Source organism: Aspergillus ruber (assembly GCF_000600275.1).
Source record: "Aspergillus ruber CBS 135680 unplaced genomic scaffold scaffold00037, whole genome shotgun sequence".
In the NCBI taxonomy this organism is placed as follows: domain Eukaryota; kingdom Fungi; phylum Ascomycota; class Eurotiomycetes; order Eurotiales; family Aspergillaceae; genus Aspergillus; species Aspergillus ruber.
The window spans coordinates 47,833-71,788 of NW_024467333.1; the positions used below are offsets into that span (position 1 = coordinate 47,833).

At 49.5% G+C, this 23,956-nt stretch overlaps 9 protein-coding genes across 9 annotated transcripts; 4 read left to right on the top strand and 5 right to left on the bottom strand.

Annotated features, from left to right (window-relative positions):
• Nucleotides 1-625: 625 nt before the first annotated feature.
• EURHEDRAFT_381238 (uncharacterized protein) lies at nucleotides 626-2,868 on the bottom strand (the record flags this gene model as incomplete). The annotated part of the gene is made up of 2 exons (XM_040779388.1): nucleotides 626-2,349; nucleotides 2,412-2,868. 2 exons carry the CDS (start codon nucleotides 2,866-2,868, stop codon nucleotides 626-628), a joined length of 2,181 nt encoding a protein of 726 aa, XP_040634876.1.
• Nucleotides 2,869-3,070: 202 nt separating this feature from the next.
• EURHEDRAFT_416633 (uncharacterized protein) lies at nucleotides 3,071-4,454 on the bottom strand. Its single transcript, XM_040783010.1, has 4 exons — nucleotides 4,013-4,454; nucleotides 3,918-3,946; nucleotides 3,719-3,859; nucleotides 3,071-3,658 (listed from the first exon to the last, which is right to left on the bottom strand). The coding sequence occupies exons 1-4, from the start codon at nucleotides 4,182-4,184 to the stop codon at nucleotides 3,275-3,277; spliced, it is 726 nt and encodes a 241-aa protein (XP_040634877.1). The 5' UTR covers nucleotides 4,185-4,454; the 3' UTR covers nucleotides 3,071-3,274.
• A 734-nt stretch (nucleotides 4,455-5,188) lies between these two features.
• EURHEDRAFT_389707 (uncharacterized protein) lies at nucleotides 5,189-6,607 on the top strand. The gene is made up of 4 exons (XM_040779794.1): nucleotides 5,189-5,380; nucleotides 5,445-5,462; nucleotides 5,513-6,101; nucleotides 6,161-6,607. The coding sequence occupies exons 1-4, from the start codon at nucleotides 5,336-5,338 to the stop codon at nucleotides 6,319-6,321; spliced, it is 813 nt and encodes a 270-aa protein (XP_040634878.1). The 5' UTR covers nucleotides 5,189-5,335; the 3' UTR covers nucleotides 6,322-6,607.
• Nucleotides 6,608-8,692: 2,085 nt separating this feature from the next.
• Nucleotides 8,693-10,463, top strand: EURHEDRAFT_509004 (DUF521 domain protein; the record flags this gene model as incomplete). Its single annotated transcript, XM_040785904.1, has 2 exons — nucleotides 8,693-9,117; nucleotides 9,184-10,463. The coding sequence occupies 2 exons, from the start codon at nucleotides 8,693-8,695 to the stop codon at nucleotides 10,454-10,456; spliced, it is 1,698 nt and encodes a 565-aa protein (XP_040634879.1). The 3' UTR covers nucleotides 10,457-10,463.
• Nucleotides 10,464-10,764: 301 nt separating this feature from the next.
• On the top strand, nucleotides 10,765-14,836 carry EURHEDRAFT_465387 (nucleoporin Nup120/160; the record flags this gene model as incomplete). Its single annotated transcript, XM_040785021.1, has 3 exons — nucleotides 10,765-11,404; nucleotides 11,471-13,615; nucleotides 13,662-14,836. The coding sequence occupies 3 exons, from the start codon at nucleotides 10,765-10,767 to the stop codon at nucleotides 14,834-14,836; spliced, it is 3,960 nt and encodes a 1,319-aa protein (XP_040634880.1).
• A 434-nt stretch (nucleotides 14,837-15,270) lies between these two features.
• EURHEDRAFT_381244 (MFS transporter) lies at nucleotides 15,271-17,029 on the bottom strand (the record flags this gene model as incomplete). Its single annotated transcript, XM_040779389.1, has 3 exons — nucleotides 15,271-16,463; nucleotides 16,513-16,604; nucleotides 16,653-17,029. The coding sequence occupies 3 exons, from the start codon at nucleotides 17,027-17,029 to the stop codon at nucleotides 15,271-15,273; spliced, it is 1,662 nt and encodes a 553-aa protein (XP_040634881.1).
• Nucleotides 17,030-18,185: 1,156 nt separating this feature from the next.
• EURHEDRAFT_465285 (TTC39/IML2 family protein) lies at nucleotides 18,186-20,639 on the bottom strand (the record flags this gene model as incomplete). The annotated part of the gene is made up of 6 exons (XM_040785014.1): nucleotides 18,186-19,040; nucleotides 19,088-20,118; nucleotides 20,179-20,245; nucleotides 20,316-20,392; nucleotides 20,455-20,472; nucleotides 20,555-20,639. The coding sequence occupies 6 exons, from the start codon at nucleotides 20,637-20,639 to the stop codon at nucleotides 18,186-18,188; spliced, it is 2,133 nt and encodes a 710-aa protein (XP_040634882.1).
• Nucleotides 20,640-21,375: 736 nt separating this feature from the next.
• On the top strand, nucleotides 21,376-21,853 carry EURHEDRAFT_381246 (proteasome regulatory particle lid subunit SEM1; the record flags this gene model as incomplete). Its single annotated transcript, XM_040779390.1, has 3 exons — nucleotides 21,376-21,481; nucleotides 21,611-21,725; nucleotides 21,820-21,853. 3 exons carry the CDS (start codon nucleotides 21,376-21,378, stop codon nucleotides 21,851-21,853), a joined length of 255 nt encoding a protein of 84 aa, XP_040634883.1.
• Nucleotides 21,854-22,391: 538 nt separating this feature from the next.
• On the bottom strand, nucleotides 22,392-23,758 carry pgkA (phosphoglycerate kinase pgkA; the record flags this gene model as incomplete). Its single annotated transcript, XM_040780448.1, has 3 exons — nucleotides 22,392-23,158; nucleotides 23,212-23,632; nucleotides 23,693-23,758. The coding sequence occupies 3 exons, from the start codon at nucleotides 23,756-23,758 to the stop codon at nucleotides 22,392-22,394; spliced, it is 1,254 nt and encodes a 417-aa protein (XP_040634884.1).
• Nucleotides 23,759-23,956: the final 198 nt, after the last annotated feature.

Sequence of the window (23,956 nt, forward strand, 5' to 3'; positions counted from 1 at the left end):
GAGCACGTGGAATGACATCTCAGTACATATATCATTGACTCGTACTCATTGTGATGTCTCTGTTTATTCCATTTCAGGTAAATAATCAGCTGTCTTTCTCAAATGACAGATCGAGAAGTGCCTATCACGTGCTGCAGAACTCACTTAGGGTATGGTTCGCTATAAGCAGCGTTAGGAAGACCAGATAACTATTGTTTACCGTGGAAGTGGAATCTTCGTTGTGGCTATGGTTCAGAAGTTGCAGCTTGTTATGAAGCTAGGGCTTAGATACGGAACTGCGGTTCTATATATTCAACCCATGGATACCCGAATTGGATCCGCACAGGTGAAATAATGACTTTCGTAAAATCTCGTATAAACAGGATTAAACTTCATGTGGGCCTCCGGGACATTTAACATTCTCATCTCGGATCCTACATGTGTTGGCGAAATGAGACACATGCAGTAATACACCGTATAGATATCGATTCGAACAGTATTAAATGTACAAGCGAATCATGCCGAACAAGTTAAATATCGAAATGACTTTTTCCTGACCGCAAACAAAATCTGTACAAAGCCCTATCCAGGGCCAAATATCAAGAGAAACAATATACCAATAGAATCGCTCAAATGCACATGTCTATTAAACCTTCTCCAACAACAACCTCGCTCCGCTACTCGTAGGACCAGCCTTGCCCTTCTTTCCGTCCTTGCCTGCCTCAGCTGCGGAATTGGCAAGGGCCTTCTCCAGCGCCTTCTTGTTCTTCTTCAGCGTCTTCAGAAGTTCGTTCTTCTTCTCGAACTCGTCTGACTCTGCCAGTGCCACGACGACGAATACGTTCGAGCCAGTGGCCCATGACATGATCTCGCTCTGGATTTGCTCGTACAGGTGTGCGTGGAAGTTAAGTGGTGGCTGGACCTTCTCGACAGACTTGGTTGCGGGGTTGAAGCGACCGCCTTGCACGAGGGACTTGAGTAGTCGTCCCACAAACGGCGCGTCCTTGGTGTCGGAGCGCGACTTGGCCGCTTCAGCGACGGCTGTCAAGGCGGCGGTCTTGTCACCGTCAGCGTCGAAGAGGACTTCGGAAAGGAGTTGGCAGCCGAAACTTGTCTCGAGGAGGGAGTCGGCGCGGGCGGCGATCAGTTCGAGAAGTGTTGGCGAGGCTGCCTTGGCGAGTTCTTGTTGGCGGACTTCGGGGTCCTTCTTCGAGGTCTCCTTGCGGACCTCACGGATTTCCTTAAGGGCCTCTGAGGTTGAATCTGGGAGGAGCCACTTGACGCGGTCACCGGCGAATGGGAAGAGGATGGGAATACGGCCCGTCAGGTCGTTCACCTGGTACATCAGCTCCTCGTTTCTAGTCTCTGCATCATCGTTCTGGTTCAGCAGCTCCGTGAGGAAAGTCTTTGCAGTAAGCTTGGTATCGTCGATCACTTCGAAGGCTGTCAGAATGACGGTATGCCCGTAAAGGTCGCTTGCCATCACCTTAACCGTATCTCTGAAGTTTCTGATCAACAGCTTCCGGTCCTTTGCGTTCGAATGAGCCAGAGCAAGGCACAACAACCGAGATCCTGACTTGGTGAAAGACAGGTTCTTAAGTAAATCACCCTCTTCGTCACCCTTGAGCAGCTCGATAAATTCGCTGGCATCGGTACTGCCCGTCTTCGTGTTCAGGAAGTATTGCAACATTGCATCGTGCAGAATCGTGAATCCCGTGGACTGCTTCTGAACCAGCTGGTTAATCAGTTCGTGCAGGAAGTGCATCACTGGCGATCGCTTTTCCGGGTTCTTTGAGAGGATCTCGGACAAGTCTGCGGACGGCACTGCGCTCTTATCCCTGAAAATCGCAAACTCCGGCCCGTACCATTCCCTAAGCAGGTTGGCTTTCTGATCCTTAGTCGCGACCTGACGGTATATATCATCCAGAATCCAAGAACCCTCGGGGTGACGAATAAGACGCTTGACGTGGCCATAGAACTCGGGGATGATAATGTCCCGGATCTCGGCATCTCCGTGCACGATCAGCTTTCCAATCAAGAACTTGGCGTACCGACTCTGTGCCAGCTCGACGTAGCTACCCTTGAGTTCACGTGCGATCTGCTTCCGTTGTTCGGTGTTGGCGTACTTCAAGGCTGTTTGGATGACACGGACCGAGTCGTGCTTGAAAACAAAATCCTTCACACGGCCGCTAATAATCCCATCGAGTTCTGCGATAAGCTTCTTCCGCTCTTCGAGTGGAACATGTGATTTCCGACGTAGACGTTCCCAGAGCTGTTTGGATCGGGCGATGATGTCGGCATTGGGCTTGGCGGCTTTGCGCTCTTGTTGGAGGGCTTTTTGTTTTATGTGCGATTCGCGCGAGTTATTGTCTAAAAGATTGCATAGACTCGTTAGCCATTGATCCATATCTTGGGATGCGATACTAGCATACTCTTTTCAGTCTCCGAGATTTTCCCATTCGATTCGGCCTTAGACTTCTTTTCCTCCTCGTCCTCTTCATCATCATCATAATCATCCTCCTCCTCCTCCTCCTCCTCATCCTCCTCCTCATCATCATCATCATCGCTAACCCCATCACTCAACCCGCCCATATTGATATCCTCATCCTGATCCTTCTCATCGTCGGAGTCTGAGAGATCGTCAAGGTCGAATTCATCCTCCTCTTCTTCAGATTCCTTTTGCACCTTCTTGCTCTTCCCATTCTTCTGAACCGTCTTCCCAGACTTGGCGAAATCCTTCTTCGAGTCAGTCTTGGGAGGCTTGGAAACCGCCTTCTTCACAGGCGCGGCCGCTTTGATCTTCTGTAGAGGGACAGCGCCTCCCTTCACTTTCGTCCGCTTGCCATCGCGATCGTCGCGGGCGTCTCCGGTACGCTTCAAACCGGCCATCCTGAATTGATTGATTTGCGATTGATATTTGGTTATTCCGATGTGAATAACTGCCCGGGGATTTTTTTTTTTGCTGCAATTTCTTTTTACTGCCGGGGAAGTTTTTTTCTGCAGGGCGGTGAGAGCAATGTTTGCACTGTTTGCGGTATCTATCGTGAGATAAGCGTCTCAAAAGGGTAATCATAATCATACCAGGGACTCCGCGTGGGTTCTTATGAACTAGAAGAAGGATGACTGATCTACAATGGGGTTAGATGGTGTTAATTATTCGCTATGGTGGCCATAGCACTGAATGGACATTGAAGTGCCATAGTGTATGAAAATTGCGTAGGATAGTCGCATCAATTATGTTCGAACGGATATATAACTCCCAACGCCTGCATATTCCAAACCAATGCATACCGCATTACTGTCCATTTACACTAGGGTCGGCAGATGATGGGTTCACCGTGCCTAACTCAGACCCTGCACCGCTCTGTCCTCGTTTCCTTCCCGGGAGATGAAAACCAAAGGGGGACGAGATTTTTGAACCAGTTGAAGACTGAGAGTCGCTCGAGTTTGCGAAATTCAAATCGCCAAATCGCGAGAACACGTTTTTCTTTTTCGGCGGTGGCTTCACTTCGTCATCAGTGAGCCCGACGTCTTCGAATTGCTCCTCTTCCATTGGTTCAGGCCTGTCAAATCCGTTGTGGCCCAGAGAAGGCGATGTGATACGGGAAAAGCGCGAGTCGAGGGAAGTTCGGGATGGCATTGTGTCACTATAGCTCACGGGGGAACGGGCAGAAATATCCTACAAGATAAAATTTCGATGAGTCTGGTTAGTTGGGAGATGATAGAGCGCATTACTCACAAAGGACCGACGATAAGAATCGAACGATTCGCGAGATATCGAGAATGGCTCATTGTCATTGACAAGGCTCCGATGATTATTTGACGACTTGTTTGAACCAGGGTACCTGCTCCAAAAGCTTTGTTTCTCTGGTGGTGAGGGCTATCCGTAAAAGTCTTAGTCTCTACATGGTAAGGATGCGAAATATGGCGAATCATACCGGCAGATAAGAACCATTGTCATCGACAACTGTAGCGCATCGAGGATCAGTCATCAAATCTAGATGCTATCGAATATCGCAAGTAAATGCCCTACCACTCAATTTGTATTCTGGAGGATCGGGGGTGTCGCTACTCGTCCTGACACTCAGGGGAGTTCCGCGCTGGCTATTCGTGGAAGGAGGCTCGTTCTCATTGTTGTTATTCTCGGTTTGCGTGCCGTTGAAAGCACCGGATTTTCTGGCCAAGAAGTTACGGAAGGGCACCATTTTGAGACCGGATGAATGCGATATTCAAAAATTGATCGAAATTAGGAGACCAGGTGAAAGAGAATCGGGTATTGAATGAAAAGAGTCCGGGATTATTGTGGAGGGGTGAGGCCGAGGCACATGATCAGCACTCGTATGGAGTACAGTTGCATTCAGGCACGGCGCTCCGTGTTGGGACGGACCCTGAACAAGGGATTAATTCAAAGGACCAGAGATCTCGAAGTACCCGGATGGAAACTTATTTCCACCACATATGTAAAACTCCTGATTGATCGTTTAGTTAATTGCTGCGTACAAAACTTTGAACACATTGATGTCATACAGGGCTGGAAATTAAGGGTATATATTATATTTGGAAAATATACAATGATCTGTCATGGATAACCTAGTGGGAGGTTCGCTGCTAAGCACGTGACCTTGCTTCGGCTTCGGCCAGCGAGACTGGTGCCTGGTACGAATCCCGGGGTCGTCGTTGTACTCGTGCGAGTAGTCCACGATCGCTACAACACGCTAAGCAATGGAGGTGACCCTTGAGGGAAGCAATTCTGCAGAGACTCCTCCACCCTGGGATGGCGTCGCCAGATGACACCGTTTCGTTACAGGGAAATGGGCTATTTGGTGGAACGACCACATCTTTCTTTTTTTTTTTTTCATTATGATTTTATTTTTGTCGTCTTAAAGTAGTAATTTATGCTCGTACTTAATTTACCCTGTTTTAGTAGGCTTACTTCGATACTGAGAGCGTTGCGTATCGCATTATTCCGCAACCCGTACTTCCCCATGCTTCCCAAAAAGGAAGGCACATGGCATCGCACCTTCCAGGAAACCCACGCCTGCCTTCCATTCTCGACCGGACTGAACCGCGTACTAGTCTTTTGCTTGCTATATTCCTTTCCTGCCATGTCCTGTCAACCATCCGTCTTCATCGCTACGCTTCCTTGCCAACCAAAAGCGAACGAGCGATCCTTTATTCCTTGTGATGGGTTGTTGACTTGTTTATTCTTGAGCATATCTCGACTACATCTACAGTCGACTAGATTTACCCCCCAATATCCTCAGCCTCGTATAGTCTTTACTGCTGCTGTTACTTCCGTGCACTCACCTAATTTGTCTCGCATTTGCAACTAGACGAACACCCGACATCAATCAAGATGAAGTTCTGGGTCGGCTGGGAAATGTGGCAGAAGCTATGCTTCGTGAGTTTCGTCGAGCATAGAAGAGCACTTGAAGAATCATCGCTGACCGTCCGTCGAGCAATAGGTGCTCGCAGGCATTCTGGTAATGAAAGCATCTGCCAAACTTCATGATCCTTCCACTGACAGTAATAGGCTGTCGTTCTCGCCTACTCCTTCTGTGTTCTCCTCCGCAATCGGAGAAAGCTCAGACGCGCTACGGTAGAGGCATATCAGAAAGCGGAGCAAGATACCGAAGCGCAGGATGGTGAATTGCGTCCGATGTTGACCCGTACAAGCGATATCCCGTTCGGCGCCAGGGCTCTCCAACGAGGCGTCCAAATCGAGGGAATTTGGATCTCTAGCAATGAGGCGCTGGACCAACTCCCCAAAGAGCCTGCACCGGCCATAAGCCCTCCATCGACCCCTATCACCACCGGCTCGCCCTTGAAAAAAGCGTCCTTGGTAGATGCAAACGATGACAAGGGATCCCTGCTTCCGGCACCACAGGTGACTGCTCCATTGAAAGCGTTGAATGGAAATGGCATAGGCAACGAGGGGGCTCCCAGCATCTCAACGAACATACCTCGTGCAAGCCTACACTCTACCCGGACCGCCGCAACGCACATTGAACCGCGAGCCTCGCATGAAACGGGACCACGCCTTTCGAGACAATGGTTCGGCCCCCGTAGCTCGTGGTTGACCAAGACACCAGAGACAAACAAACGAAAATCAGGACTCGAAGGTAATGCACATCTGCAACGTTTGAGCTTGACATAGTGCTGACAAGTGTTTTCCTTCTAGGAAAATACGTTCGCCCATCGTCAGAAGAAATCAGACGACGTTTCAGCAAGCTCTTTGACGAACAACTCCAAGTACAACCAATTGAAGCATTCCAGCTAGGCTCTATGTCCCTAGGCACGGAGGGTGATAAAAAGCGGATGTCCAGGTCGTCACGTCTGTGAATTGAGGTGCTGTCTCTTTGTGTCGGATTAAACAAACAATTTTGATCCGGTCTCACAGTGAATCTTGTGAGTCTAGAGGTTTTGTGGTCATGTTTTCGTCCGAGAGCACTGCTGTATTCCTATCTTGTCGGAAATTTCAGTGGATGCTGTGAACATTCTTTTGGAAGGATGGCCAATTGAGGGGAGGGGGGTATTTGTATTTTTCTGTTTTGGGATGACCATCGCATGTTGTATGTATTCAACATTGCAGGAACTAAATTTTCTCTACGTGACAAGAGGCAAAATGAATGGTTATTGATATCTGCAGAGGTGTACGGTACTGCTAGGATCCCGAGGCATAAATATGGCATGAGTCACATGACTTCGTGACGGACCCGACGCGTCCGCAACGCCCAGGCAACATTTGGTTTGGTAGAAGACTATTTGCCACAGCAACAAACCCGAATCCTTTATAATCAAGATTTCTACCTGGTTAGAGAAGTACTAGAAGGCAACAGACCCCCTAAATGCTTTAAAATATTGCAGAATTCCAATCTAGAAAGCCAGAATTGCAACCGGGTCCCAACTCGCGCCTTTGCGTCGATTGACCATTATCCAAAGACTTTACTCTAGCGAAATCACGAAATCCCACCATCCTACCGACAGTCTTGCAATCCAAATCCCACGATGACCGGCGAAGTCGAGTCCCAGAATGAAATGTTTGACGAGAATGGGCTTCCAGGCCCAGGAGCACCCACCCCGCTCTCGGCGCTGGAGGTAAGCCGTGGTCCCTTGAGATATCGTGAATTATAGGATACCGAGAAGCCTTATTGTTTGCGAAAACGCGTTTCTAACATATACTTTTTTTGTAGGGCGTTGCAGGTTTGACGGGAAGAGACATCAAGCTGTTCGTCGATGCGGGCTATCACACCGTTGAATCAATCGCATATACGTATGTTTGCTACGTTAGGATTCGAGACTTGGCTATTGGCTTATACTGTATAGACCAAAACGTTTGCTGGAGCAGATTAAGGGTATCTCGGAGCAGAAGGCTACTAAAATCCTTGTCGAAGGTATATCACAAAGACGCTGTCTGAAATCGCATTCTAACTTGAATGACTTATAGCTGCCAAACTCGTACCGATGGGTTTCACAACTGCCACTGAGATGCACGCCCGAAGAAGCGAGCTAATTTCGATCACGACCGGTTCGAAACAACTGGACACCCTCCTGGGAGGTGGGATAGAAACGGGATCCATCACCGAGATCTTCGGAGAGTTCAGAACAGGAAAGAGTCAAATATGTCACACACTTGCGGTAACTTGCCAATTACCATTCGACATGGGAGGGGGCGAGGGCAAATGCCTGTACATCGATACCGAGGGGACATTCCGACCCGTGCGTTTGTTGGCCGTCGCTCAACGATATGGATTGGTTGGCGAGGAGGTTCTCGATAATGTCGCATATGCCCGAGCATACAACTCAGACCACCAACTTCAGCTCTTAAACCAAGCGTCCCAGATGATGTGCGAGACACGCTTCTCGCTCCTTGTTGTCGACTCCGCTACCTCGCTATATCGTACCGATTTTAACGGCCGTGGAGAGCTGTCGTCTCGACAGACCCACTTGGCTAAATTCATGCGCACGCTACAACGGCTAGCGGACGAGTTTGGTATCGCTGTCGTCATCACCAACCAGGTCGTTGCTCAGGTTGACGGCGGTCCGAGTGCGATGTTCAATCCCGATCCCAAGAAACCGATTGGTGGTAACATCATTGCGCATGCTAGTACGACCCGGTTAAGCTTGAAGAAGGGGAGAGGCGAGACGAGAGTGTGCAAGATTTACGACAGTCCATGCTTGCCTGAGAGTGATGCTCTGTTCGCTATCAACGAGGATGGTATTGGTGATCCTAGTCCAAAGGACTTGGAGAATGAATGAGTAATGATGCACCGTTTTCTTTTTCTCCCCTTTCTTTTCTTTTCGCCTTTTTTTTTTTTTTTACGATTCCAACGTTTCCATGAGTATGTATGGCATTTTTCTGCTCATTTACTGTATGTATTAGTTATTACGAGCAACGTTCCCTGTCCAGTTGCCAATTCTTGTACTTATATTCTATCCTGTTTTATCTATCGATGCTCTGCAATTATACTGATAGACTTCTTCACGTGATTAATACTATAAATTCTCCCAATTTTCTTCATTTGTTATTTATTACTCACATGTCCGACTGAGACACGATTGCATAACACTTACTAGATACACAGCAGCGATATCAACCAAGGATTAAAGTAAATCATCACCTTTCTTCCATTCAACCAACTGAACGCTAACCCCGCTGAACAGAAATCTACAATTGTCACCATATCCGAGCAACGATCCAAGATCAAGAAACATGGAGACCCTATGCACAAATCAAGGAACTTCCTATGTCCAAGGTACAGCCTCTGGCAAACTCCTCGCCAGCAACATAGAATTGAGCTTCTGGGGCGGCGTAAACCCCCAAACAGGCGAGATAATCGATCGTCACCACACATTAAGCGGACAGTTTCTCCAAGACACCATTCTCGCTATCCCAGGTGGTCGTGGCTCATGCTCTGGTAGTGGGGTGATGTTGGAGCTACTGCTTAATGAAAAGGGACCTAAGGCCGTATTGTTCGAGCGAAAGGAGGATATTTTGACTCTTGGGGTTATGATTGCCGAGGAGGTGTTTGGGAAAGCTATACCGGTTATGATGCTGGGGCCGGGGGGTTTTCGGGAGATTTTGGAGCTGAATGGACATTTTTTGCATGTTGTTGATGGGCACATTTATCGTGACGAGTCTCTTATTACTTTAGACGGACTTTCAATAGAGAATGGTGCCACTCAGTCTCTACCTCTTGCGAGGGATATGGAGCTCTCGGATATCGATAGAGCCTTCCTCGACGGCGTCTACGGTGAAGCTGCCCGGGTGTCGATGCGAATCATCCTCCGGATGGGAGATTTACTTGGAGCTAAAGAACTGATGGACATTACTCAGGTCCATGTGGACGGCTGTATCTACACAGGGCCAGGATCTCTCATATTCGCAGAGAAGCTTAGAGACTGGGGAGGAAAAGTCCGTGTTCCAACATCTCTCAACTCCATATCCATTGATCAGCAACGATGGTGCGCTCAAGGAATCGACCCCGTTTTCGGTGAAGCTGCTGGGAGACTTGCAGATACTTACATCAGTATGGGTGCACAACCAACCTTTACCTGCGCTCCTTATCAGCTCGAAAGCGCACCGAAACTTGGTGAGCAGGTGGCTTGGGCTGAGTCTAATGCTGTTGTTTACGCGAATAGTATTCTTGGGGCGAAGACCATGAAGTATCCTGACTTTCTTGATATATCGATTGCCCTGACTGGTCGGGCGCCAAAGGGTGGTCCTCATGTTGAAGCTAATCGTCTGGCTTCGCTTATTGTAAGGGTTATAGACGCAGGAGCAGCGAGGACTGATGACTCTTTTTATCCTCTCTTGGGCTACCATATAGGAGCTATATCCCCTAGCCAGATCCCCGTGGTAGTGGGAATTGGGTCATTGAGCCCATGCAAAGACGACCTAAAGGCCTTTGGGGCTGCGTTCGCGACAATGTCGAGTGCCCCGATGTTCCATATCGTTGGGGTCACACCTGAAGCAGCTTCACTTGACGCTGTCCTCGACGAAAGATCCCATCCACAATTCATCAACATAGAGCCGAATCAGCTAGCTGAGAGCTGGGTCCAGCTCAACAGCGCATCCCATCCTCAACCAGTGGACCTGGTATCTCTCGGAAACCCTCACTTTTCTCTGGCCGAAATCAGAAAGCTCACCGAACTCTGCCGAGGTCGCACAAAGGACAAGAGCGTTGCTATTACAGTTACTTGCGGACGTTCCCAATTCAGCCTTGCTTCTCAAGCCGGACTCATTGAGGAGCTAGAAGCATTCGGGGTTCAATTCATCACTGATACCTGCTGGTGTATGATTACTGAGCCGATCATTCCACCGTCGGTGGGTGCTATAATGACGAATTCCGGCAAATATGCACACTATGGACCTGGGTTGACTGGAAAGCCGTTCTACTTTGGGAGTTTGGCTAGGTGCGTTGAAGCTGCATGTGGTGATTGTATAGGCGATATACCGGGGTGGTTGTCGAATTGATTTCTTCACCCTGCCCCATAAACGAAATTATCCGAGACAACCTGCATTATCTCAAGCCACTGTAGCGTTTTTCTCCAGAAAATCCATGACTTATAGCTATTCAGCATTCACGTGTATGTATACCGATGGCGGTGACCGATGCCAAGACTGTAAAATAGCTTCAGCTTTTTCCGCCTTTGCGCCTTTCAGCAAAGAGAAAAAAACAACATCGCGACAGACACTGCAGCTGACGAGGAATGACCATGGAGCCTTGAATTGAATGTGATTTAAGTTTTTAAGAAGCTGTTTTGTCGTCAATTCCCACGACCATGGCGAGAATCTACAAAGACACCCGGGTCGATCTGCGGCCGTACTCGTCGACCACCGTCGTCAACATCCTGATCCCAACCCAGGGGAGCGCGCAACGCCGGGCCCGATTCTCGCTTTCTGCTTTAACAGATAATAACCTGCCAGTAGCGAAGGACGACGAAGAATTCACAAAACGCCATCTCGCGACCCAGGGATCCCTCTACTTTCGGAAACGCAAGCTCTACCCCCGGTCGTTCCTGTGGAGGGTGATCAACGACAACAGAGTCCTAGAACTTCACTGCGTCGACCTGACCAAGGCCGGAATCGAGCACCATGAATATAATGTCACGTTGCGCCTGGATTTTCAGGAGGAGATCCTCCCGTGCGGTGTCGAGTTCGCGGATTTGGAGGAGCATGAGGCGTTGAACGTGTTTGTTCTTACGGCGTCGAAGCAGCTACATACCTTGACGCTGCGACCTGAATTCTTCCGCAGGGTGTCTGCGATTGATGATAACGTGTCAGAGTGGTGCAAGACATGTGTTCCGGCTCCGCTGGCGTTTTCGTATCCCCATCGGCTTCATGCTAGCAGTCCGTTGGAGCTATTTGTTTCCCTTGACAATGGGTCGCTTCTGCGGTTGACCAGGAGGTCTGGTGATGACGGTATTTCTTTCTCTTCCTAAACATGGGCTTCTGATCGTGGCATGGGGACTGATTATGATTTCTTAGGCTCGAACTGGTCACCTCTTACTTTCGACGAACGAACCTGGGGCTCCTCGATCCGGGGCCTTGTCCGCTGGCATGTGCCACCGCCGGTTAAATACAGAGGTCGCAATCTCGATCAGAATGTCCCCAATGCGATTGCCACTACATCCGACCAGACATATGTTTTTGTTGTCTGTCTGAACCACACATTGAAGATATGGAACCTTGCCACGAATAAACTTGTCGCTTCGAAGGACCTCTTGAATCGCCAAGTACAACAGAATGATGCCAATTTCTTATCCCTGAACCCCTCCGAGTCGTCGTTCATCCGCGTGTTTAATGCCGAGAGAGCATTGGATGGTGAATACCGTTATTTCGTGGTCACATATTCGCCTTTCGAGGATGGACGCTTCAAGTTCTGGGCCGTTAAGGGGGGTCTTACATCACAGTTAGTTATCGAGGATTTATACCCGGATGCGCCCCTTAGGCCAATGGACCCAGATATGACAGGGAACATGTTGTTCTGGAACATTGCCGACTTCCAAATCAAGCCCGCGGAAGCAGGAAAGGGCATGGAGCTGTGGGTTCTCTGGAAGAACAACAGTTTGTGTCAGCTGTACACACTACACTTCAACTTTGACACTTTGGAGAGGGACTGGTATACAAATTGGGTGTCGACAGCTATGGAGTCACGCAGACAGGAGGCACCACCGGTGTCGGTCTCCTCCGATGTCGTTGATCCGACCGAGAAGTGGTTGAAGTACCTCTTGCAGCCTAACAGGTTTACTCCAGAGGTGCTTGAGACTGCTCTGGCCATCTATAACGAAGCACTCAGACCGCTCGCATCAACGTCTAGCAACTTTAAGAAGAACGCATCTCTCCCAGAGAGACTCTGTACCGCAGTCGCGGGAACAGTGTCTCTCCGAAAATATGCAGATGACCACATGGACTTCACGAGATACCCCACAGATACAGACACCAAATGGCGGCAGTTCTGGCAGACCGCCGAAGACATTAATAGGCGGAGGTTCGAGCCTGTTTCTATTGCCTACGACACCTATTCCGAAACTCCATGGCTGCTTCTTTCTGATAGTTGCGCTGTGATCCGGGAATGCAGTTCTACGGAGCTACTCCTGCACAATACCGGCGCTGAACTCCGTACGGAAGGAACCAAGATCGTGGACCGCTGGTCGCACAGGGATTTGGGATCGGAAGTGGGTGACCTGTTCGAACAAGCGTCTCACTTGATGAAGGTTGCTTCGGGCTTCAGGAAGCGGTTCCCAGCTGAACTTGAAGCGGCTTGTTGGGATGCTATCGAGGCGGAAATCTTCACTGAGCCATCCTCATCTATCCCAGACCGATTGGACGTCTTCCGGGAACGCTGTGACTTTGGGGAGCGGGTTTCCAATAAGATTTTCGACGGTTTGTTCGCTGCTATGAATGAGCATCTGAGTATCGATAATCTGCCGAGTGAGGTCTTTTACGCAATTCTCGACACAATCCCGCTCGGACCTGGCAAGGACTCTGACCTTCTCGCCACACATTTCGGGGTCAGGGCTACGGTAAACGGTGTCCAGGAGATGATTTTGCAAACGCGCCAACTTCTCGTTGACTTGCTTGTCCTTGTTGTTTTCTTAGACGGCGAGGTGGACCAGGAGGAGGGATCGACTTTTGACGCGGCTGATTTGTTCTCTACCATCATTCCTCTGCTCAGGGAGTACGAGATGATGCACTGGCTTAGCTCGAATGTCCGCAAGAGCAGTGGCAAGCCGACAAGTGATGCAACTGATGGATCAGGCTCGCCATTTTCCTTAAAGAAGGACACAAGCTCTAACAAGGACGAGAGAGTGGTGACTATTCTTGAGGATCTATTTGCTTCTAATATCAAGCCACGCCAGGCAATTGGGCGATCCCAGAGTTATACCTTGACCCTTGGGATCCGAGATGTCCTCTCCTGGGTTACGCGTCAAGGAGAGGTTGCTTACCCAAATGCGTTAGTCTACATTCAGTGCGATCTTATTGCGAAGAAGAACATTGATCTCGCGTGGGACTTCTTACGATTCCAAGTAACCACGTCTTGGGCGACCTACGTTAAGGGCCGGCTGTACGTGGTCATGTCGGAATATGATACTGCAGCTTTGTATTTCCGAAAAGCTGCTTATCTTCTTTGTAAGTTGTCGGTTCTTTTGGATGAGTTTTGGCTAACATTTCGAAGCTTGTGGAAAGCCCCTGGGCAACCTGCACGAGATGTCGTCGACACTTCTCGATATTGTCTCGGTGGACTGCTTCCACAACGGTCTCCCCAAATACTTCCAGCACGTTCTCTCGATATTCGAGCAAGTGCGGTCATTCTCGCACGTTGCCGACTTTGCCAGTCTTGCTTTGCAAACATTAGAGAGCGAACTCAGCGAGCAAGATCCAGAGTACAACGTCCTACGAACCGATCTCTTGTCCCGCCTCTTCCACGCATCATTAAAGACCTGCCGCCACGACGAAGCATACTCCGCACTCACCCGATACAAAGACGTCGCTTTGCAACGATCTGCCCTCAACTCCCTCATTACCACCATCCTCACCGCATCGGGACCAGGAAGCACAGGTCTCAAGCAAATCCTCCACTTCCCCACCTCCCTCGTCCCCAACCTCGCATCCTACGTCGATGAGACTCTCGTCTCGCTCGCCAAGAAACAATCTTCTTTCAACTCCTTCCTGGAAACCGAAAACAACAAATGGGCTGACTCTACGCCCGATTTCCAACGAATCCTCCAAGCCTACCGCATCGCGCGGGCCGACTACCGCGGCGCAGCCGAAATCGCATACCGAAACGTCCAACGCCTGCGACAAGCACGCGACAACCCCTCATCCCACCTAGCCCTCGCCAAGGCCAAAGATGCCGACGACCAAAAGTCAATGGTCGAAGAGGACGACCCAGAGAGCCAAGAAATCCGCCACGAACTCCTCTCCCTAATCAACCTCCTCGCCTGCGTCGACAAGAGCGAGTCTTACATCCTTGTCGAGCGTGAAAACCCCTCTTCCACCCAGTACACGGGCCCAGATTACAGACCCCGCAATATACAAGCGCAAGCAGTCGATGACGATGGCAATGTCTCTATGGATGATATTGACACGGAATCGCCTACAGTCCGCCGCACAAGCTCCAACGCAAGTCGTCCGTCTTCATCATCCGTCCAGGGCCACAGCCAGAGTTACGCACAGAACCAGAACCAGAAACCGCAGAAACGGGTGATTGTTACGCTGGACCATTTACGGCGTGAGTACCAGGGTGAGTTGGATCGGGTTAGTAGGATCGAGCGTGGGGATTGGGAGTTTGGTGCATTGGAAGAGGAGGACGAAGATGTTGATGGGGATGAGACGATGATTATTTCGTGAGACTGATGGAGGAAGAAATTGTATGGCTCAGATATTCCCCGGTTTATTAGTTCATTTTCGAGGATTCAAGGTGATTTAAATTTACGTTTGGGTCGAGGGTAATTGCGTGTATTGTATTTCGATTTTTGCTTGGGAGCAGATGAGCAATTTACAAGAATTTCCTTCTACAATATTAATGATTCTCGACGCATTGAAAATAAAACGTTACAAATCTTGAATTAGGTTTTAGATACAACCATGCTAATGCAAATCCATTATAATATGTGCAAAGCCCTAATATGCATATCAATGGTATCACAAGACAATAGGAAAACATTAACAGCCGGGGTATGTCGTAAACAGAAAGCATAACTTTTCAACCCATATTATGTACCAGGGCATATTTCCAAATTAAGCATTTTCAACAGCCCAAGGATACTCGAGGCCAGGGGCAGTTAATCATGTCCATAAACAGACGCCCTAGACCACTTTCCCCTCGCCCGAATCCTCTTCCCAAAAATATAAAACAAAAACGGAATCGGAATCAGCGCCACGGCAATAAACCCCAGCACCGAACCAGCCCACCCAATGCCCATATTATGGAACATAATCTGCGCGAACAACGGGAACGATCCGGCGAACATACTTCTGAAAAACGTATTTGCTGCAACAGCAGACGCAGCAAATTTCTGAAACGTATCGATGAGGTAGTTCAACGCGGCTTGAAAGATAGTGAAAAATCCGAAGCCCATGAGGACCGTCCCGATGACGGGTGCTATCCAGTGGATTGATGCGGAGTTTCCTGTCCATGCCCAGATGAAGAGACCCGCTGCGAAGAAAATGGATCCGAGCATCATGGGCGGAAGACGGGCTTCTGGGACGGGGAAGTTATTGTTTGCTTTGAATCGAGCGATGTAGAATTTCTGGTTTGTGAGGTTGATGGCTGCGCCGAAGAGGACGCCTACCAATATGCCGAGGAAAGGCAGCGCGCCGACGACTTGATTCCACCCGCGGACTTCTTGGAAGACAATAGGAAAAGCGGCCAGGCAGAGGTACAGGATGCCGTAGACGAAGGAGGCGTAGAGGGCGACGAGGAAGCAGATGGGTGTGGCGAGGAGTTGGAAGGGGCGGATGAGGTATTTGTTGGCTAGTTCTTTGTAGGTGACGTCCCATTCTTCGTGGCGGGCGTGCAGGGCCCAGTTTCCTGTGTTGAAGCGCAAGCGACGCGCTTTGTAGACCAGGAGGACTGGGGCGTAGGTTTCGTCGAGGATGAGGATGTCAAGCGTGAGGGTGAACATCATTAGGATGCCGGTTAGGTATTCGGTCCAGCGCCAGCCTAGGTAGCTTTGGACGACTGCGCCGCCGACGATGGGGCCGATTACGGGTCCTCCAACGACGGCCATGGCGTAGCCGACGATGGCGGCGCCGCGTTGCTCGGCTGTCCAGATGTCGCCCAGGACGCCGCCGGTGTTGGTGACTGGTGCAGAACCGAAGAAGCCAGTGAAGAATCGGGTGATCATGATCGTTTGTATGTCTTTGGCTGTTGCTGTGCCGAATGAGAAGACCGCGGCGATGAAATAAGGTATTAGAACCGCTGGTTTGCGGCCGTAGACTTCGGATAGCGGCGCCCATATCAGGGGACCAATACCTGGTCGTGTTAGTCAATGCTTGTGCAGCTTAGTTTATAGCTTGCTTACCAAAGCCAAACAAGAGCAATGAGGTTCCTAGTAAACCGACTTCTGATCCAACACCGTATTGCGCATCAACCTGTGCAGTGCCGGTAGAAAAACTAGCTAATCAGTATCCAAATCTCAAGCTCAGTTTATCGAAGACATACATCGAACTTGCCCAAGTTGCACCCATTGTAGTCAACCCATACAACACCGTCGTAATCGCCTTCTTACGAAACGGCCAGTTCAACGGCCGATACGGATCACCAGGCCCATCAAAATCGACAATCACATCAGTCGAAGTCTTCGTATGCGACAGTGGATGATTGAACGGTATTGTCTGGCCAGGGTCTCGACTCCGAATCCTCGAAACTGCCGATTGCGCACGACTTTCGAATATCGACAAGCTAGACGCAGTGGTCTGCTTTTCCAGATTTCCTCCATTGGCATTGCTGTTTCCGTTAGTCGCATGTTGTCTTTCGTCGTCGATCGAGGAAATGTCCTCGTCGCTGGATGATCGAGAGGCACGATCGCGCTCTGCCATTGTAAATTTTTCGAATGCAGATAAGTTCTCCGGGAAACTTTCCGCTCAACTCAATTGATAACCGTTTTATTATATAGAGATATCGAAGATCATATCAAAAGCGAAAGCTAGCCGTGGTAACAGAATAGTCAAAAACGTCGTAGCCAAGACGTCACCGGAGTTCGACAGAGAAAAAAATAGCAGGGGACCGGTAGTATATATTGCATCTCCGAACGTAAGTGGATTCCTCGTCATTCTCGAAAGGCCGTAAAAAATTTCAGACCCAGCCTAGACACTACTACCATTCATTGTATCAGGCTCGCGCTTACTTTGGCGCTTTCCCCAGTGGCAATGCCGTTTTACCCGGACCCTTTAAACCCCGAGCAAAGTACTCTATAAGAATATCGGAGGTCCGAATCCGAACTTTCAACCAATCCAGAAGCGAATTCCATCGTTTGCCGGGCCATATATAGTACTGGCGTGCGGTGGTGGGCCATCGGGCCTATTCCGTACTCCGTACTCCATACCCCATAGGGGGTAGTGAAGATAGCCGTTGAAGTCGGCATTTCGTTGGACGCCCTACACCGATAGGAGTAGCTATCTGCATCCATTCAACAGGTCACCAGATACAGATGACTCACGAAGCAATGCAGGCAGATAGTAATAGCACATCTAGATCCTAATCCTGATATCCTTCGCAGGTAATAACGGAGTACTCCGACAACGGAGACAGGACAAGCTTTCACCGCGGGTCCTAGCCGAAATCCACCCGTGATTCAGCGTGGAGCTGCTTGCTTTCTTTGACAGTTCGGCGTTAACACTGCGAAGTCCGAGACTCGGTGGTGTAAGATATTGCCCGGGCTTTTTGTATTTGTATGCGGAGTTTGCGTATCTCCGTTGGGTATAGTTGACCATTGATTGTGTCAAGGTGGTTTGAAGAAGATAGGGTTGCATCTCATGGATAGAGGATGAAGATGCACGGTGAGATCAAACTGGTCACGTGGAACGTATGACAGTATATTCAATCTTGAACACTTCACGAAAACTATCTAAATGATCCAAAAGCAAACTAATTCTACAAATTCATCACCATATATAACCCAAAACCCAATACAATCTCCGTGTTTCATCCATCAAGTAAAACCAAAGAAAATCATAGGGATACATCAAACATAAATCATGAATAGGACCCTGCAGCCGTAGCAGGGTCATGAATTTGCTCCCACTTCCTTACAGCCTCCATAGCAGCCGTAACCTTGAGCCCGATCCGAGCATCAAGTTCATAGCTTTCCCATCTCGCCGCTTTCTCCAGGTACTCCTTGCACGCGAGGGCCTTTTGCCGCTCAAACTTCTCATCCGTGGCTGAGGGCTTGGAGTCTGTCTTCTCAGGGTCAGAGTTAGGATGACCATGCACGGCGATGTACGCTGGCCTCTCCATCCAGAGATTCGCGGCCATTTCAAAGTGCGCAACGGGGCAGATCCAGTCGTCTTTGAGGTGGCCCTTGAACTGGTTTTTGTCGTGGTTGAGGATGTGCATCTGCAGGAGCTCCCTAGCTTCATCGTGTTTCCGGAGTGAACGCAGGACAGCAGCACGGAGGAGTTGCAAGATCGCCTTCTCCTCCAGACCTTCCCGTGCCCATGTCTTGTTGGCGTCGCTTTCGGACCATGCCAGGTTGATCAAGGAGGCTTCCAGCTGCTCTTGAGTCATGCGGCTATGCCCGTTCCAGAAGAATATCATCTCTTCGATGGGATCGACACCGACTGCTTCGACAAGCGGGACCTTCCACTCCTTGGCGCGGGCTTCCCATTTAGCGACTTTACGACTAACAAAAACGTCAAAGGGTAATTGACGGGCCATGAAGCGCTTCTTGCCGGCCAATGGGGGTGCTGCGCGGAAGTATTCCGTGGCTTTCTCAGCGTGCTTGGCTGCTTCGGTGGGATCTTTTTGGAGGGTTTGGCGGTAAAGAGTGAGATGCGATGATCCAATGATGTAGTAATACAGACTTCGAGACCAGGAATTGAGATCGAAGCACTGCAAAATCAGCAAAAAGCCTAGACAGGAAATCTGTGTGAACTTACCTCGAGAAAAGACTGCGCACAAAGCTCATACTTGTGAAGATACATCGCATTCAAACTCCGCTCGAAAACTCGTAAAGCCTCCACCTGTTTCAGAGGACTCTTGTTCTCCCCACACAGAAGTTCCAATGCCTTTTCGAGGTTCTTGTTAGCACCCTCCATGCGGGACTCTTCAAGCAGCCAAAGCTGGCTGTTCGGGAACCGTTTCCGCATGTCTGCAAGCAAACCCTCGAGTCGTTCTTGCGGGTATCCCTCCACGTCACTGTCTTCTCCAGGTATGGCATCTGGCATGATATCGCAATAACGAACGAACCCATTGTAGTAGCCCAGTACTGCAAAGGCCGCAATGGCACCAATCAAGTTGTGGAACTTGCTCGCCTGCCACAGCATCCGTAAACCTCGTTGTTTATCCCCGTAGAACCCGATGATGCCGAGTAGTTTGCTGAATGCCGGCGGGACCATCGAAATCAACAACAGAAGAATACCGAAACAGAAATTGGCCCCGGAGTGTATAAAAACGTCAATCTGGTTCCTGAAAAGATCGGAATCGGGATCGATGTTGAGCATGTTCGTCGATGCACCACCTGCGGACGGGGTTGAAGCACCCGAATCGTAAGAAACGTCAAGATCATCCAGTCTACGCGATAACGCATCATCCGACGAATGCGACATAATGGGATCCGTATGCGCCTTTCCTATTCCACGGGCTCTGTTCAACGACTCGCTCGACCTGGTTGGTGCTGAAGCCTTCCCGGATTGTCTTTCCTGCATAAACTTCTCTTCCATCTTCAGAATCGCATCGAGGGTCAGATATGCCTTTCTCAGCTTATAGAAACCCTTAACACTCTCCGTGAGACTCTCATTCAAGACACCAACAACAGCACTCATCAGCTGGGCCATCGCCTGACAAAGCGCGAATTCGGTCCCGGGTGTATATATCTGCGAGTGATAACTGTTCGGGGCGTGCGCATTGTGCTGAGCTCGATGCTGGTCGTTGGATGCGCTGGTTTCGGCTTCGACGAGTCGCTCGGATGCTGCGAGACATTATCATTCAGAGACAGCTTCAAAAACAATGGCAATTGGCATCAACAAACCTTGCCGCATAATCTCCTGTTCAAAACCTAATGTCGCCCGAATGAATGCGACTACACCTTTTCCGAGCTATCCGCGAAGAGTGTAAGCGCATTGGCCAAATTGTCTTCAACACCTCTTCCAAGCAATGACAACCCACATTATGGAAAGACGAAGTCCCCTCCGAAAGACCGTCTTCGGCACCATCGACATCGTCGTTCATAATCAAGGTCGCAGCTTTAGGGGGCACGATTAGCATGTTACACACGACCAGGTTCATAGTTCAAGGTAAGCCATACCCTGCAGCGCATCCTCGACTGTTCACATAACAACAGTCAGCCAACATTCTCAGTCACTCACACACCCACAGATCCATCGTCAGATCCGGAAAATACTCACGGTCCCTCAATTCAACCAACGAGTCCAGCGACTGCACCTGGGCCGTCGGCTTTTTGCCATAAAACCACGATCCAACCTTGAACATTTTGGCCGCGATAGAATTTTTTTTTTTTAAAAAAAAAAAAAAAAATGAACAATAAAGAATGTGAGAATATAGATAAAATAAAAAATGAGTTATGTTCAGAATGCGAAATTGGCAATAATCGAATTCGAAGATCCAACTATGGCTCTCGCATGTCAGAACCGCGAGCCGGACACTTCCGGACCCCGAAGAAAGATAATGGACGACGGATTGGGAAGAATGCAGACACTTCCATCAGACACGGCGCAAGGAAGGAGAGGCGGGGCGATGATAGCATAACACTGCTGGCGAGAACGACAAGAGCTGAGTAGTGGAGAGGTGAGGCGAGGCAACGAGGCGTGGGAGGATAAGAGAGCGAGAGGAACTGAGGCGATGTCGATAGAATGCAGTAATCAATGCGAGCAGAGGTTCTCGCCGGCCGGAGAGAAAAAGAGTAAGATGCAGTCAGAGTGGCTGTTGATTTTCAGCGTATATTGGCATTTTCTTGTTTTATGATATGCATAATGTTTTATTAAAGGCGTAGTTGTGCCTGGAGTCTAGTTGGAGATTAGCGACAGTGGCGCCAAGTCCATTCTGTCATCATCGCCAATCAATCCTCCTCCGACCATCTCAGAGTCCTCATACAAACACCTGCTCTTACATTCCACCTCTTTCAAGTCTTAATTAGTTACATTCTAATTTTTTTTTTTTTTTTTTTTTTTTCTCTAAACCTCCTTTTATCCTCCACATCGACCCCACCATGTCGAACACAACACAGGACAAGCCCGAACCCTCGCAGCAACCGCAGCAACAGAACCCTCCCGTTCTGGAGGAAGACGATGAGTTTGAAGATTTCCCCGTTGAAGGTAGACAATACTATTTCTCTCTTAGCGAAAGATTTACTCCTTCAAGAGCTGTCCACCAGCGGCAGCACCAACCCAGTTCCTAGCTAGCTACCTTCAAAGACACAAACGCTAACACAACTCCATCCACAGACTGGGACCAAGAAGAAGCCGAAAAAAACTCCGGAGTAGCAAACGACAACGTGCACTTGTGGGAGGAGAGCTGGGATGATGATGATGCCGCCGAGGATTTCTCGAAACAACTACAGTGCGTTTCCCCGCTACCTACCTACCCACATACATCTGCCAGGAATATAATATATGCGGTTTGAAGGATATGGCTGATGGATTATAATTTACAGGGAAGAGTTGAAGAAGGTCGAAGCGTCGAGTTAATTGAATCGAGCGATGGGATAAGAAACGAATTGACAGTTGATATGGGTGCCGCCAGGTCGCAGCGATGCTAGACATGCCGTGCTAGATATTAAGTGAGGGGATTACGCTACGTACGAATAGAAAATGCTGTATTGGGTGTGTTGTGCCCTGCACTGTTTGTCTGCTGGCGACACGGCTACTGTCGCAGAGCAAGGCTGTGACTGGTGCGGTACTTTACCATATGCTACGAACCATTATTGATTGTTAATGAATGAGCCATCATCAAGTACATGTATGTGCTGATTATTCGTTATATGCTGATCTATGGGATAAGGTTGACATCGTATCAAGCTCAAAGCTTGGGGCCCGCTTCTAATATCACCCTGTATTAGAATCCCATTTCAAATGTTTTTGTAGTTCCGTTTAATTATTCTGAATTTTCTTGTACATTACATTCATGAACCATCATCCCCCGTTTGGGGGTATATAACTTATGCCAAAACAGGACTGGTTAAATAGCCAGGTAGATTTCCAAAAACCCTTCTTACAGGGTACTCATTTACTTACTCGACAGGGCAGCAACACCAGGCAGGTCCTTGCCTTCCAAGAGCTCCAGCGAAGCACCGCCACCAGTGGAGACGTGGCTCAGCTTCTCCTCAGCACCGTACTTGGCAGCGACGGTGGCAGTGTCACCACCGCCGATGATGACGATGGTTCCGGCCTGAGCAGCAGCGACAGCAGCGTCGAGAGTCTTCTTGGTAGCGTTGGCGAAAGGCTCCAGTTCGAAGACACCGGGGGGACCGTTCCACAGGATGGTCTTAGCAGCAGCAATGGTCTTCTTATATAGCTCGACACTCTTCTCGCCAACGTCGAGACCCATGTAGCCGTCGGGGATGCCGTCGGCGTCGGTGGCATAGCCAGTCTTCGCATCGGCGGCGAACTTGTCGGCCGTGACGTAGTCGACGGGGAGGACGATCTCAACGTTGTGTTTCTTGGCCTTCTCGGTGATCTCGCCGACGATCTTGCTACCGGCCTCGTCGAAGAGGGAGTTTCCGATCTTGACGCCCTCAAGGGTTTTCTTGAAGGTGAAAGCCATGGCACCGGTGATGATGAGGCTGTTGACCTTGGGGAGCAGGTTGTCGATCAGCTGAATCTTGTCGGAGACCTTGGCACCACCAAGGATGGCAAGGAAGGGGCGCTGAGGCTTCTCCAGAGCAGTAGCGAAGTAGTCAAGCTCCTTCTTGACTAGGAAGCCCGAAGCCTTCTGGGGAAGGTCAACACCGACCATGGAGCTGTGAGCACGGTGAGCGGTACCGAAAGCGTCGTCTGCAAAACATTAGCAACCTCCTAGGTTAGATCGACCCTGAATCGAAACTTACTGATGTAAACGTCACCGAGAGCAGTCAATCCCTTGCGGAACTCAGAGACCTTCTCCTTGTCGGCCTTGACCTTGTTGCCTTGCTCGTCCTTCGAGCTACCCTCCTCCTCGGCGTGGAAACGGAGGTTCTCAAGCAGAACGATCTGACCACCGGAGGCCTTGTTGACAGTCTCCTCGGTCTCCTTGCCAACGGAGTCCTCAGCGAAGACAACGCTGCGGCCCAAGAGCTTCTCAAGCTCAGGGACAACGGGCTTCAGACTGTACTTGGGGTTGACCTTGCCGTCAGGACGGCCGAGGTGGGACATAAGGATGACGGCCTTGGCGCCATTCTCAACTGCGTATTTGATGGTGGGGAGGGCACCGACGATACGCTGGTTGTTGGTGATCTTCTTGTCGGCATCGAGGGGGACGTTGAAGTCGACCTAGCGATCTATTGTTAGCATTGATCTGTCCTTGAGGATTATTTCCAACAGAAAACTTACCCGGATGAGGACGCGCTTGTCCTTGAGGTCAACGTCTGTGATGGGGAGCTTGTTGCTGAGAGACATGATTAACTATGATTTGGTTGTCAGTGTGTCACAAGTCAGTATAGAAAGTAACGTGTGAAATACCTTTTTATGGAATAAATGTAGGAGAAAGAAGAAGAGAGGAATCAGACAAGAATTAATACCCAGGAGAATGCTCGCGGTGAACCTGATAGAAACAACGTCGGTTCAGCGGCGGGGTCCTCTGTAGCATCGGTGGGG

Excerpts from the sequence above, each read along its gene's own strand:
- EURHEDRAFT_389707 (XM_040779794.1), top strand. The coding sequence starts at position 5,336 with ATGAAGTTCTGGGTCGGCTGGGAAATGTGGCAGAAGCTATGCTTC. Across the intron at positions 6,102-6,160 it reads ACGAAAATCAGGACTCGAAG|GAAAATACGTTCGCCCATCG; the intron begins GTAATGCACATC and ends TTTTCCTTCTAG.
- EURHEDRAFT_416633 (XM_040783010.1), bottom strand. The coding sequence starts at position 4,184 with ATGGTGCCCTTCCGTAACTTCTTGGCCAGAAAATCCGGTGCTTTCAAC. Across the intron at positions 3,860-3,917 it reads ACAATGGTTCTTATCTGCCG|CCCTCACCACCAGAGAAACA; the intron begins GTATGATTCGCC and ends TTTTACGGATAG. Across the intron at positions 3,659-3,718 it reads ATTCTTATCGTCGGTCCTTT|GATATTTCTGCCCGTTCCCC; the intron begins GTGAGTAATGCG and ends TTTATCTTGTAG.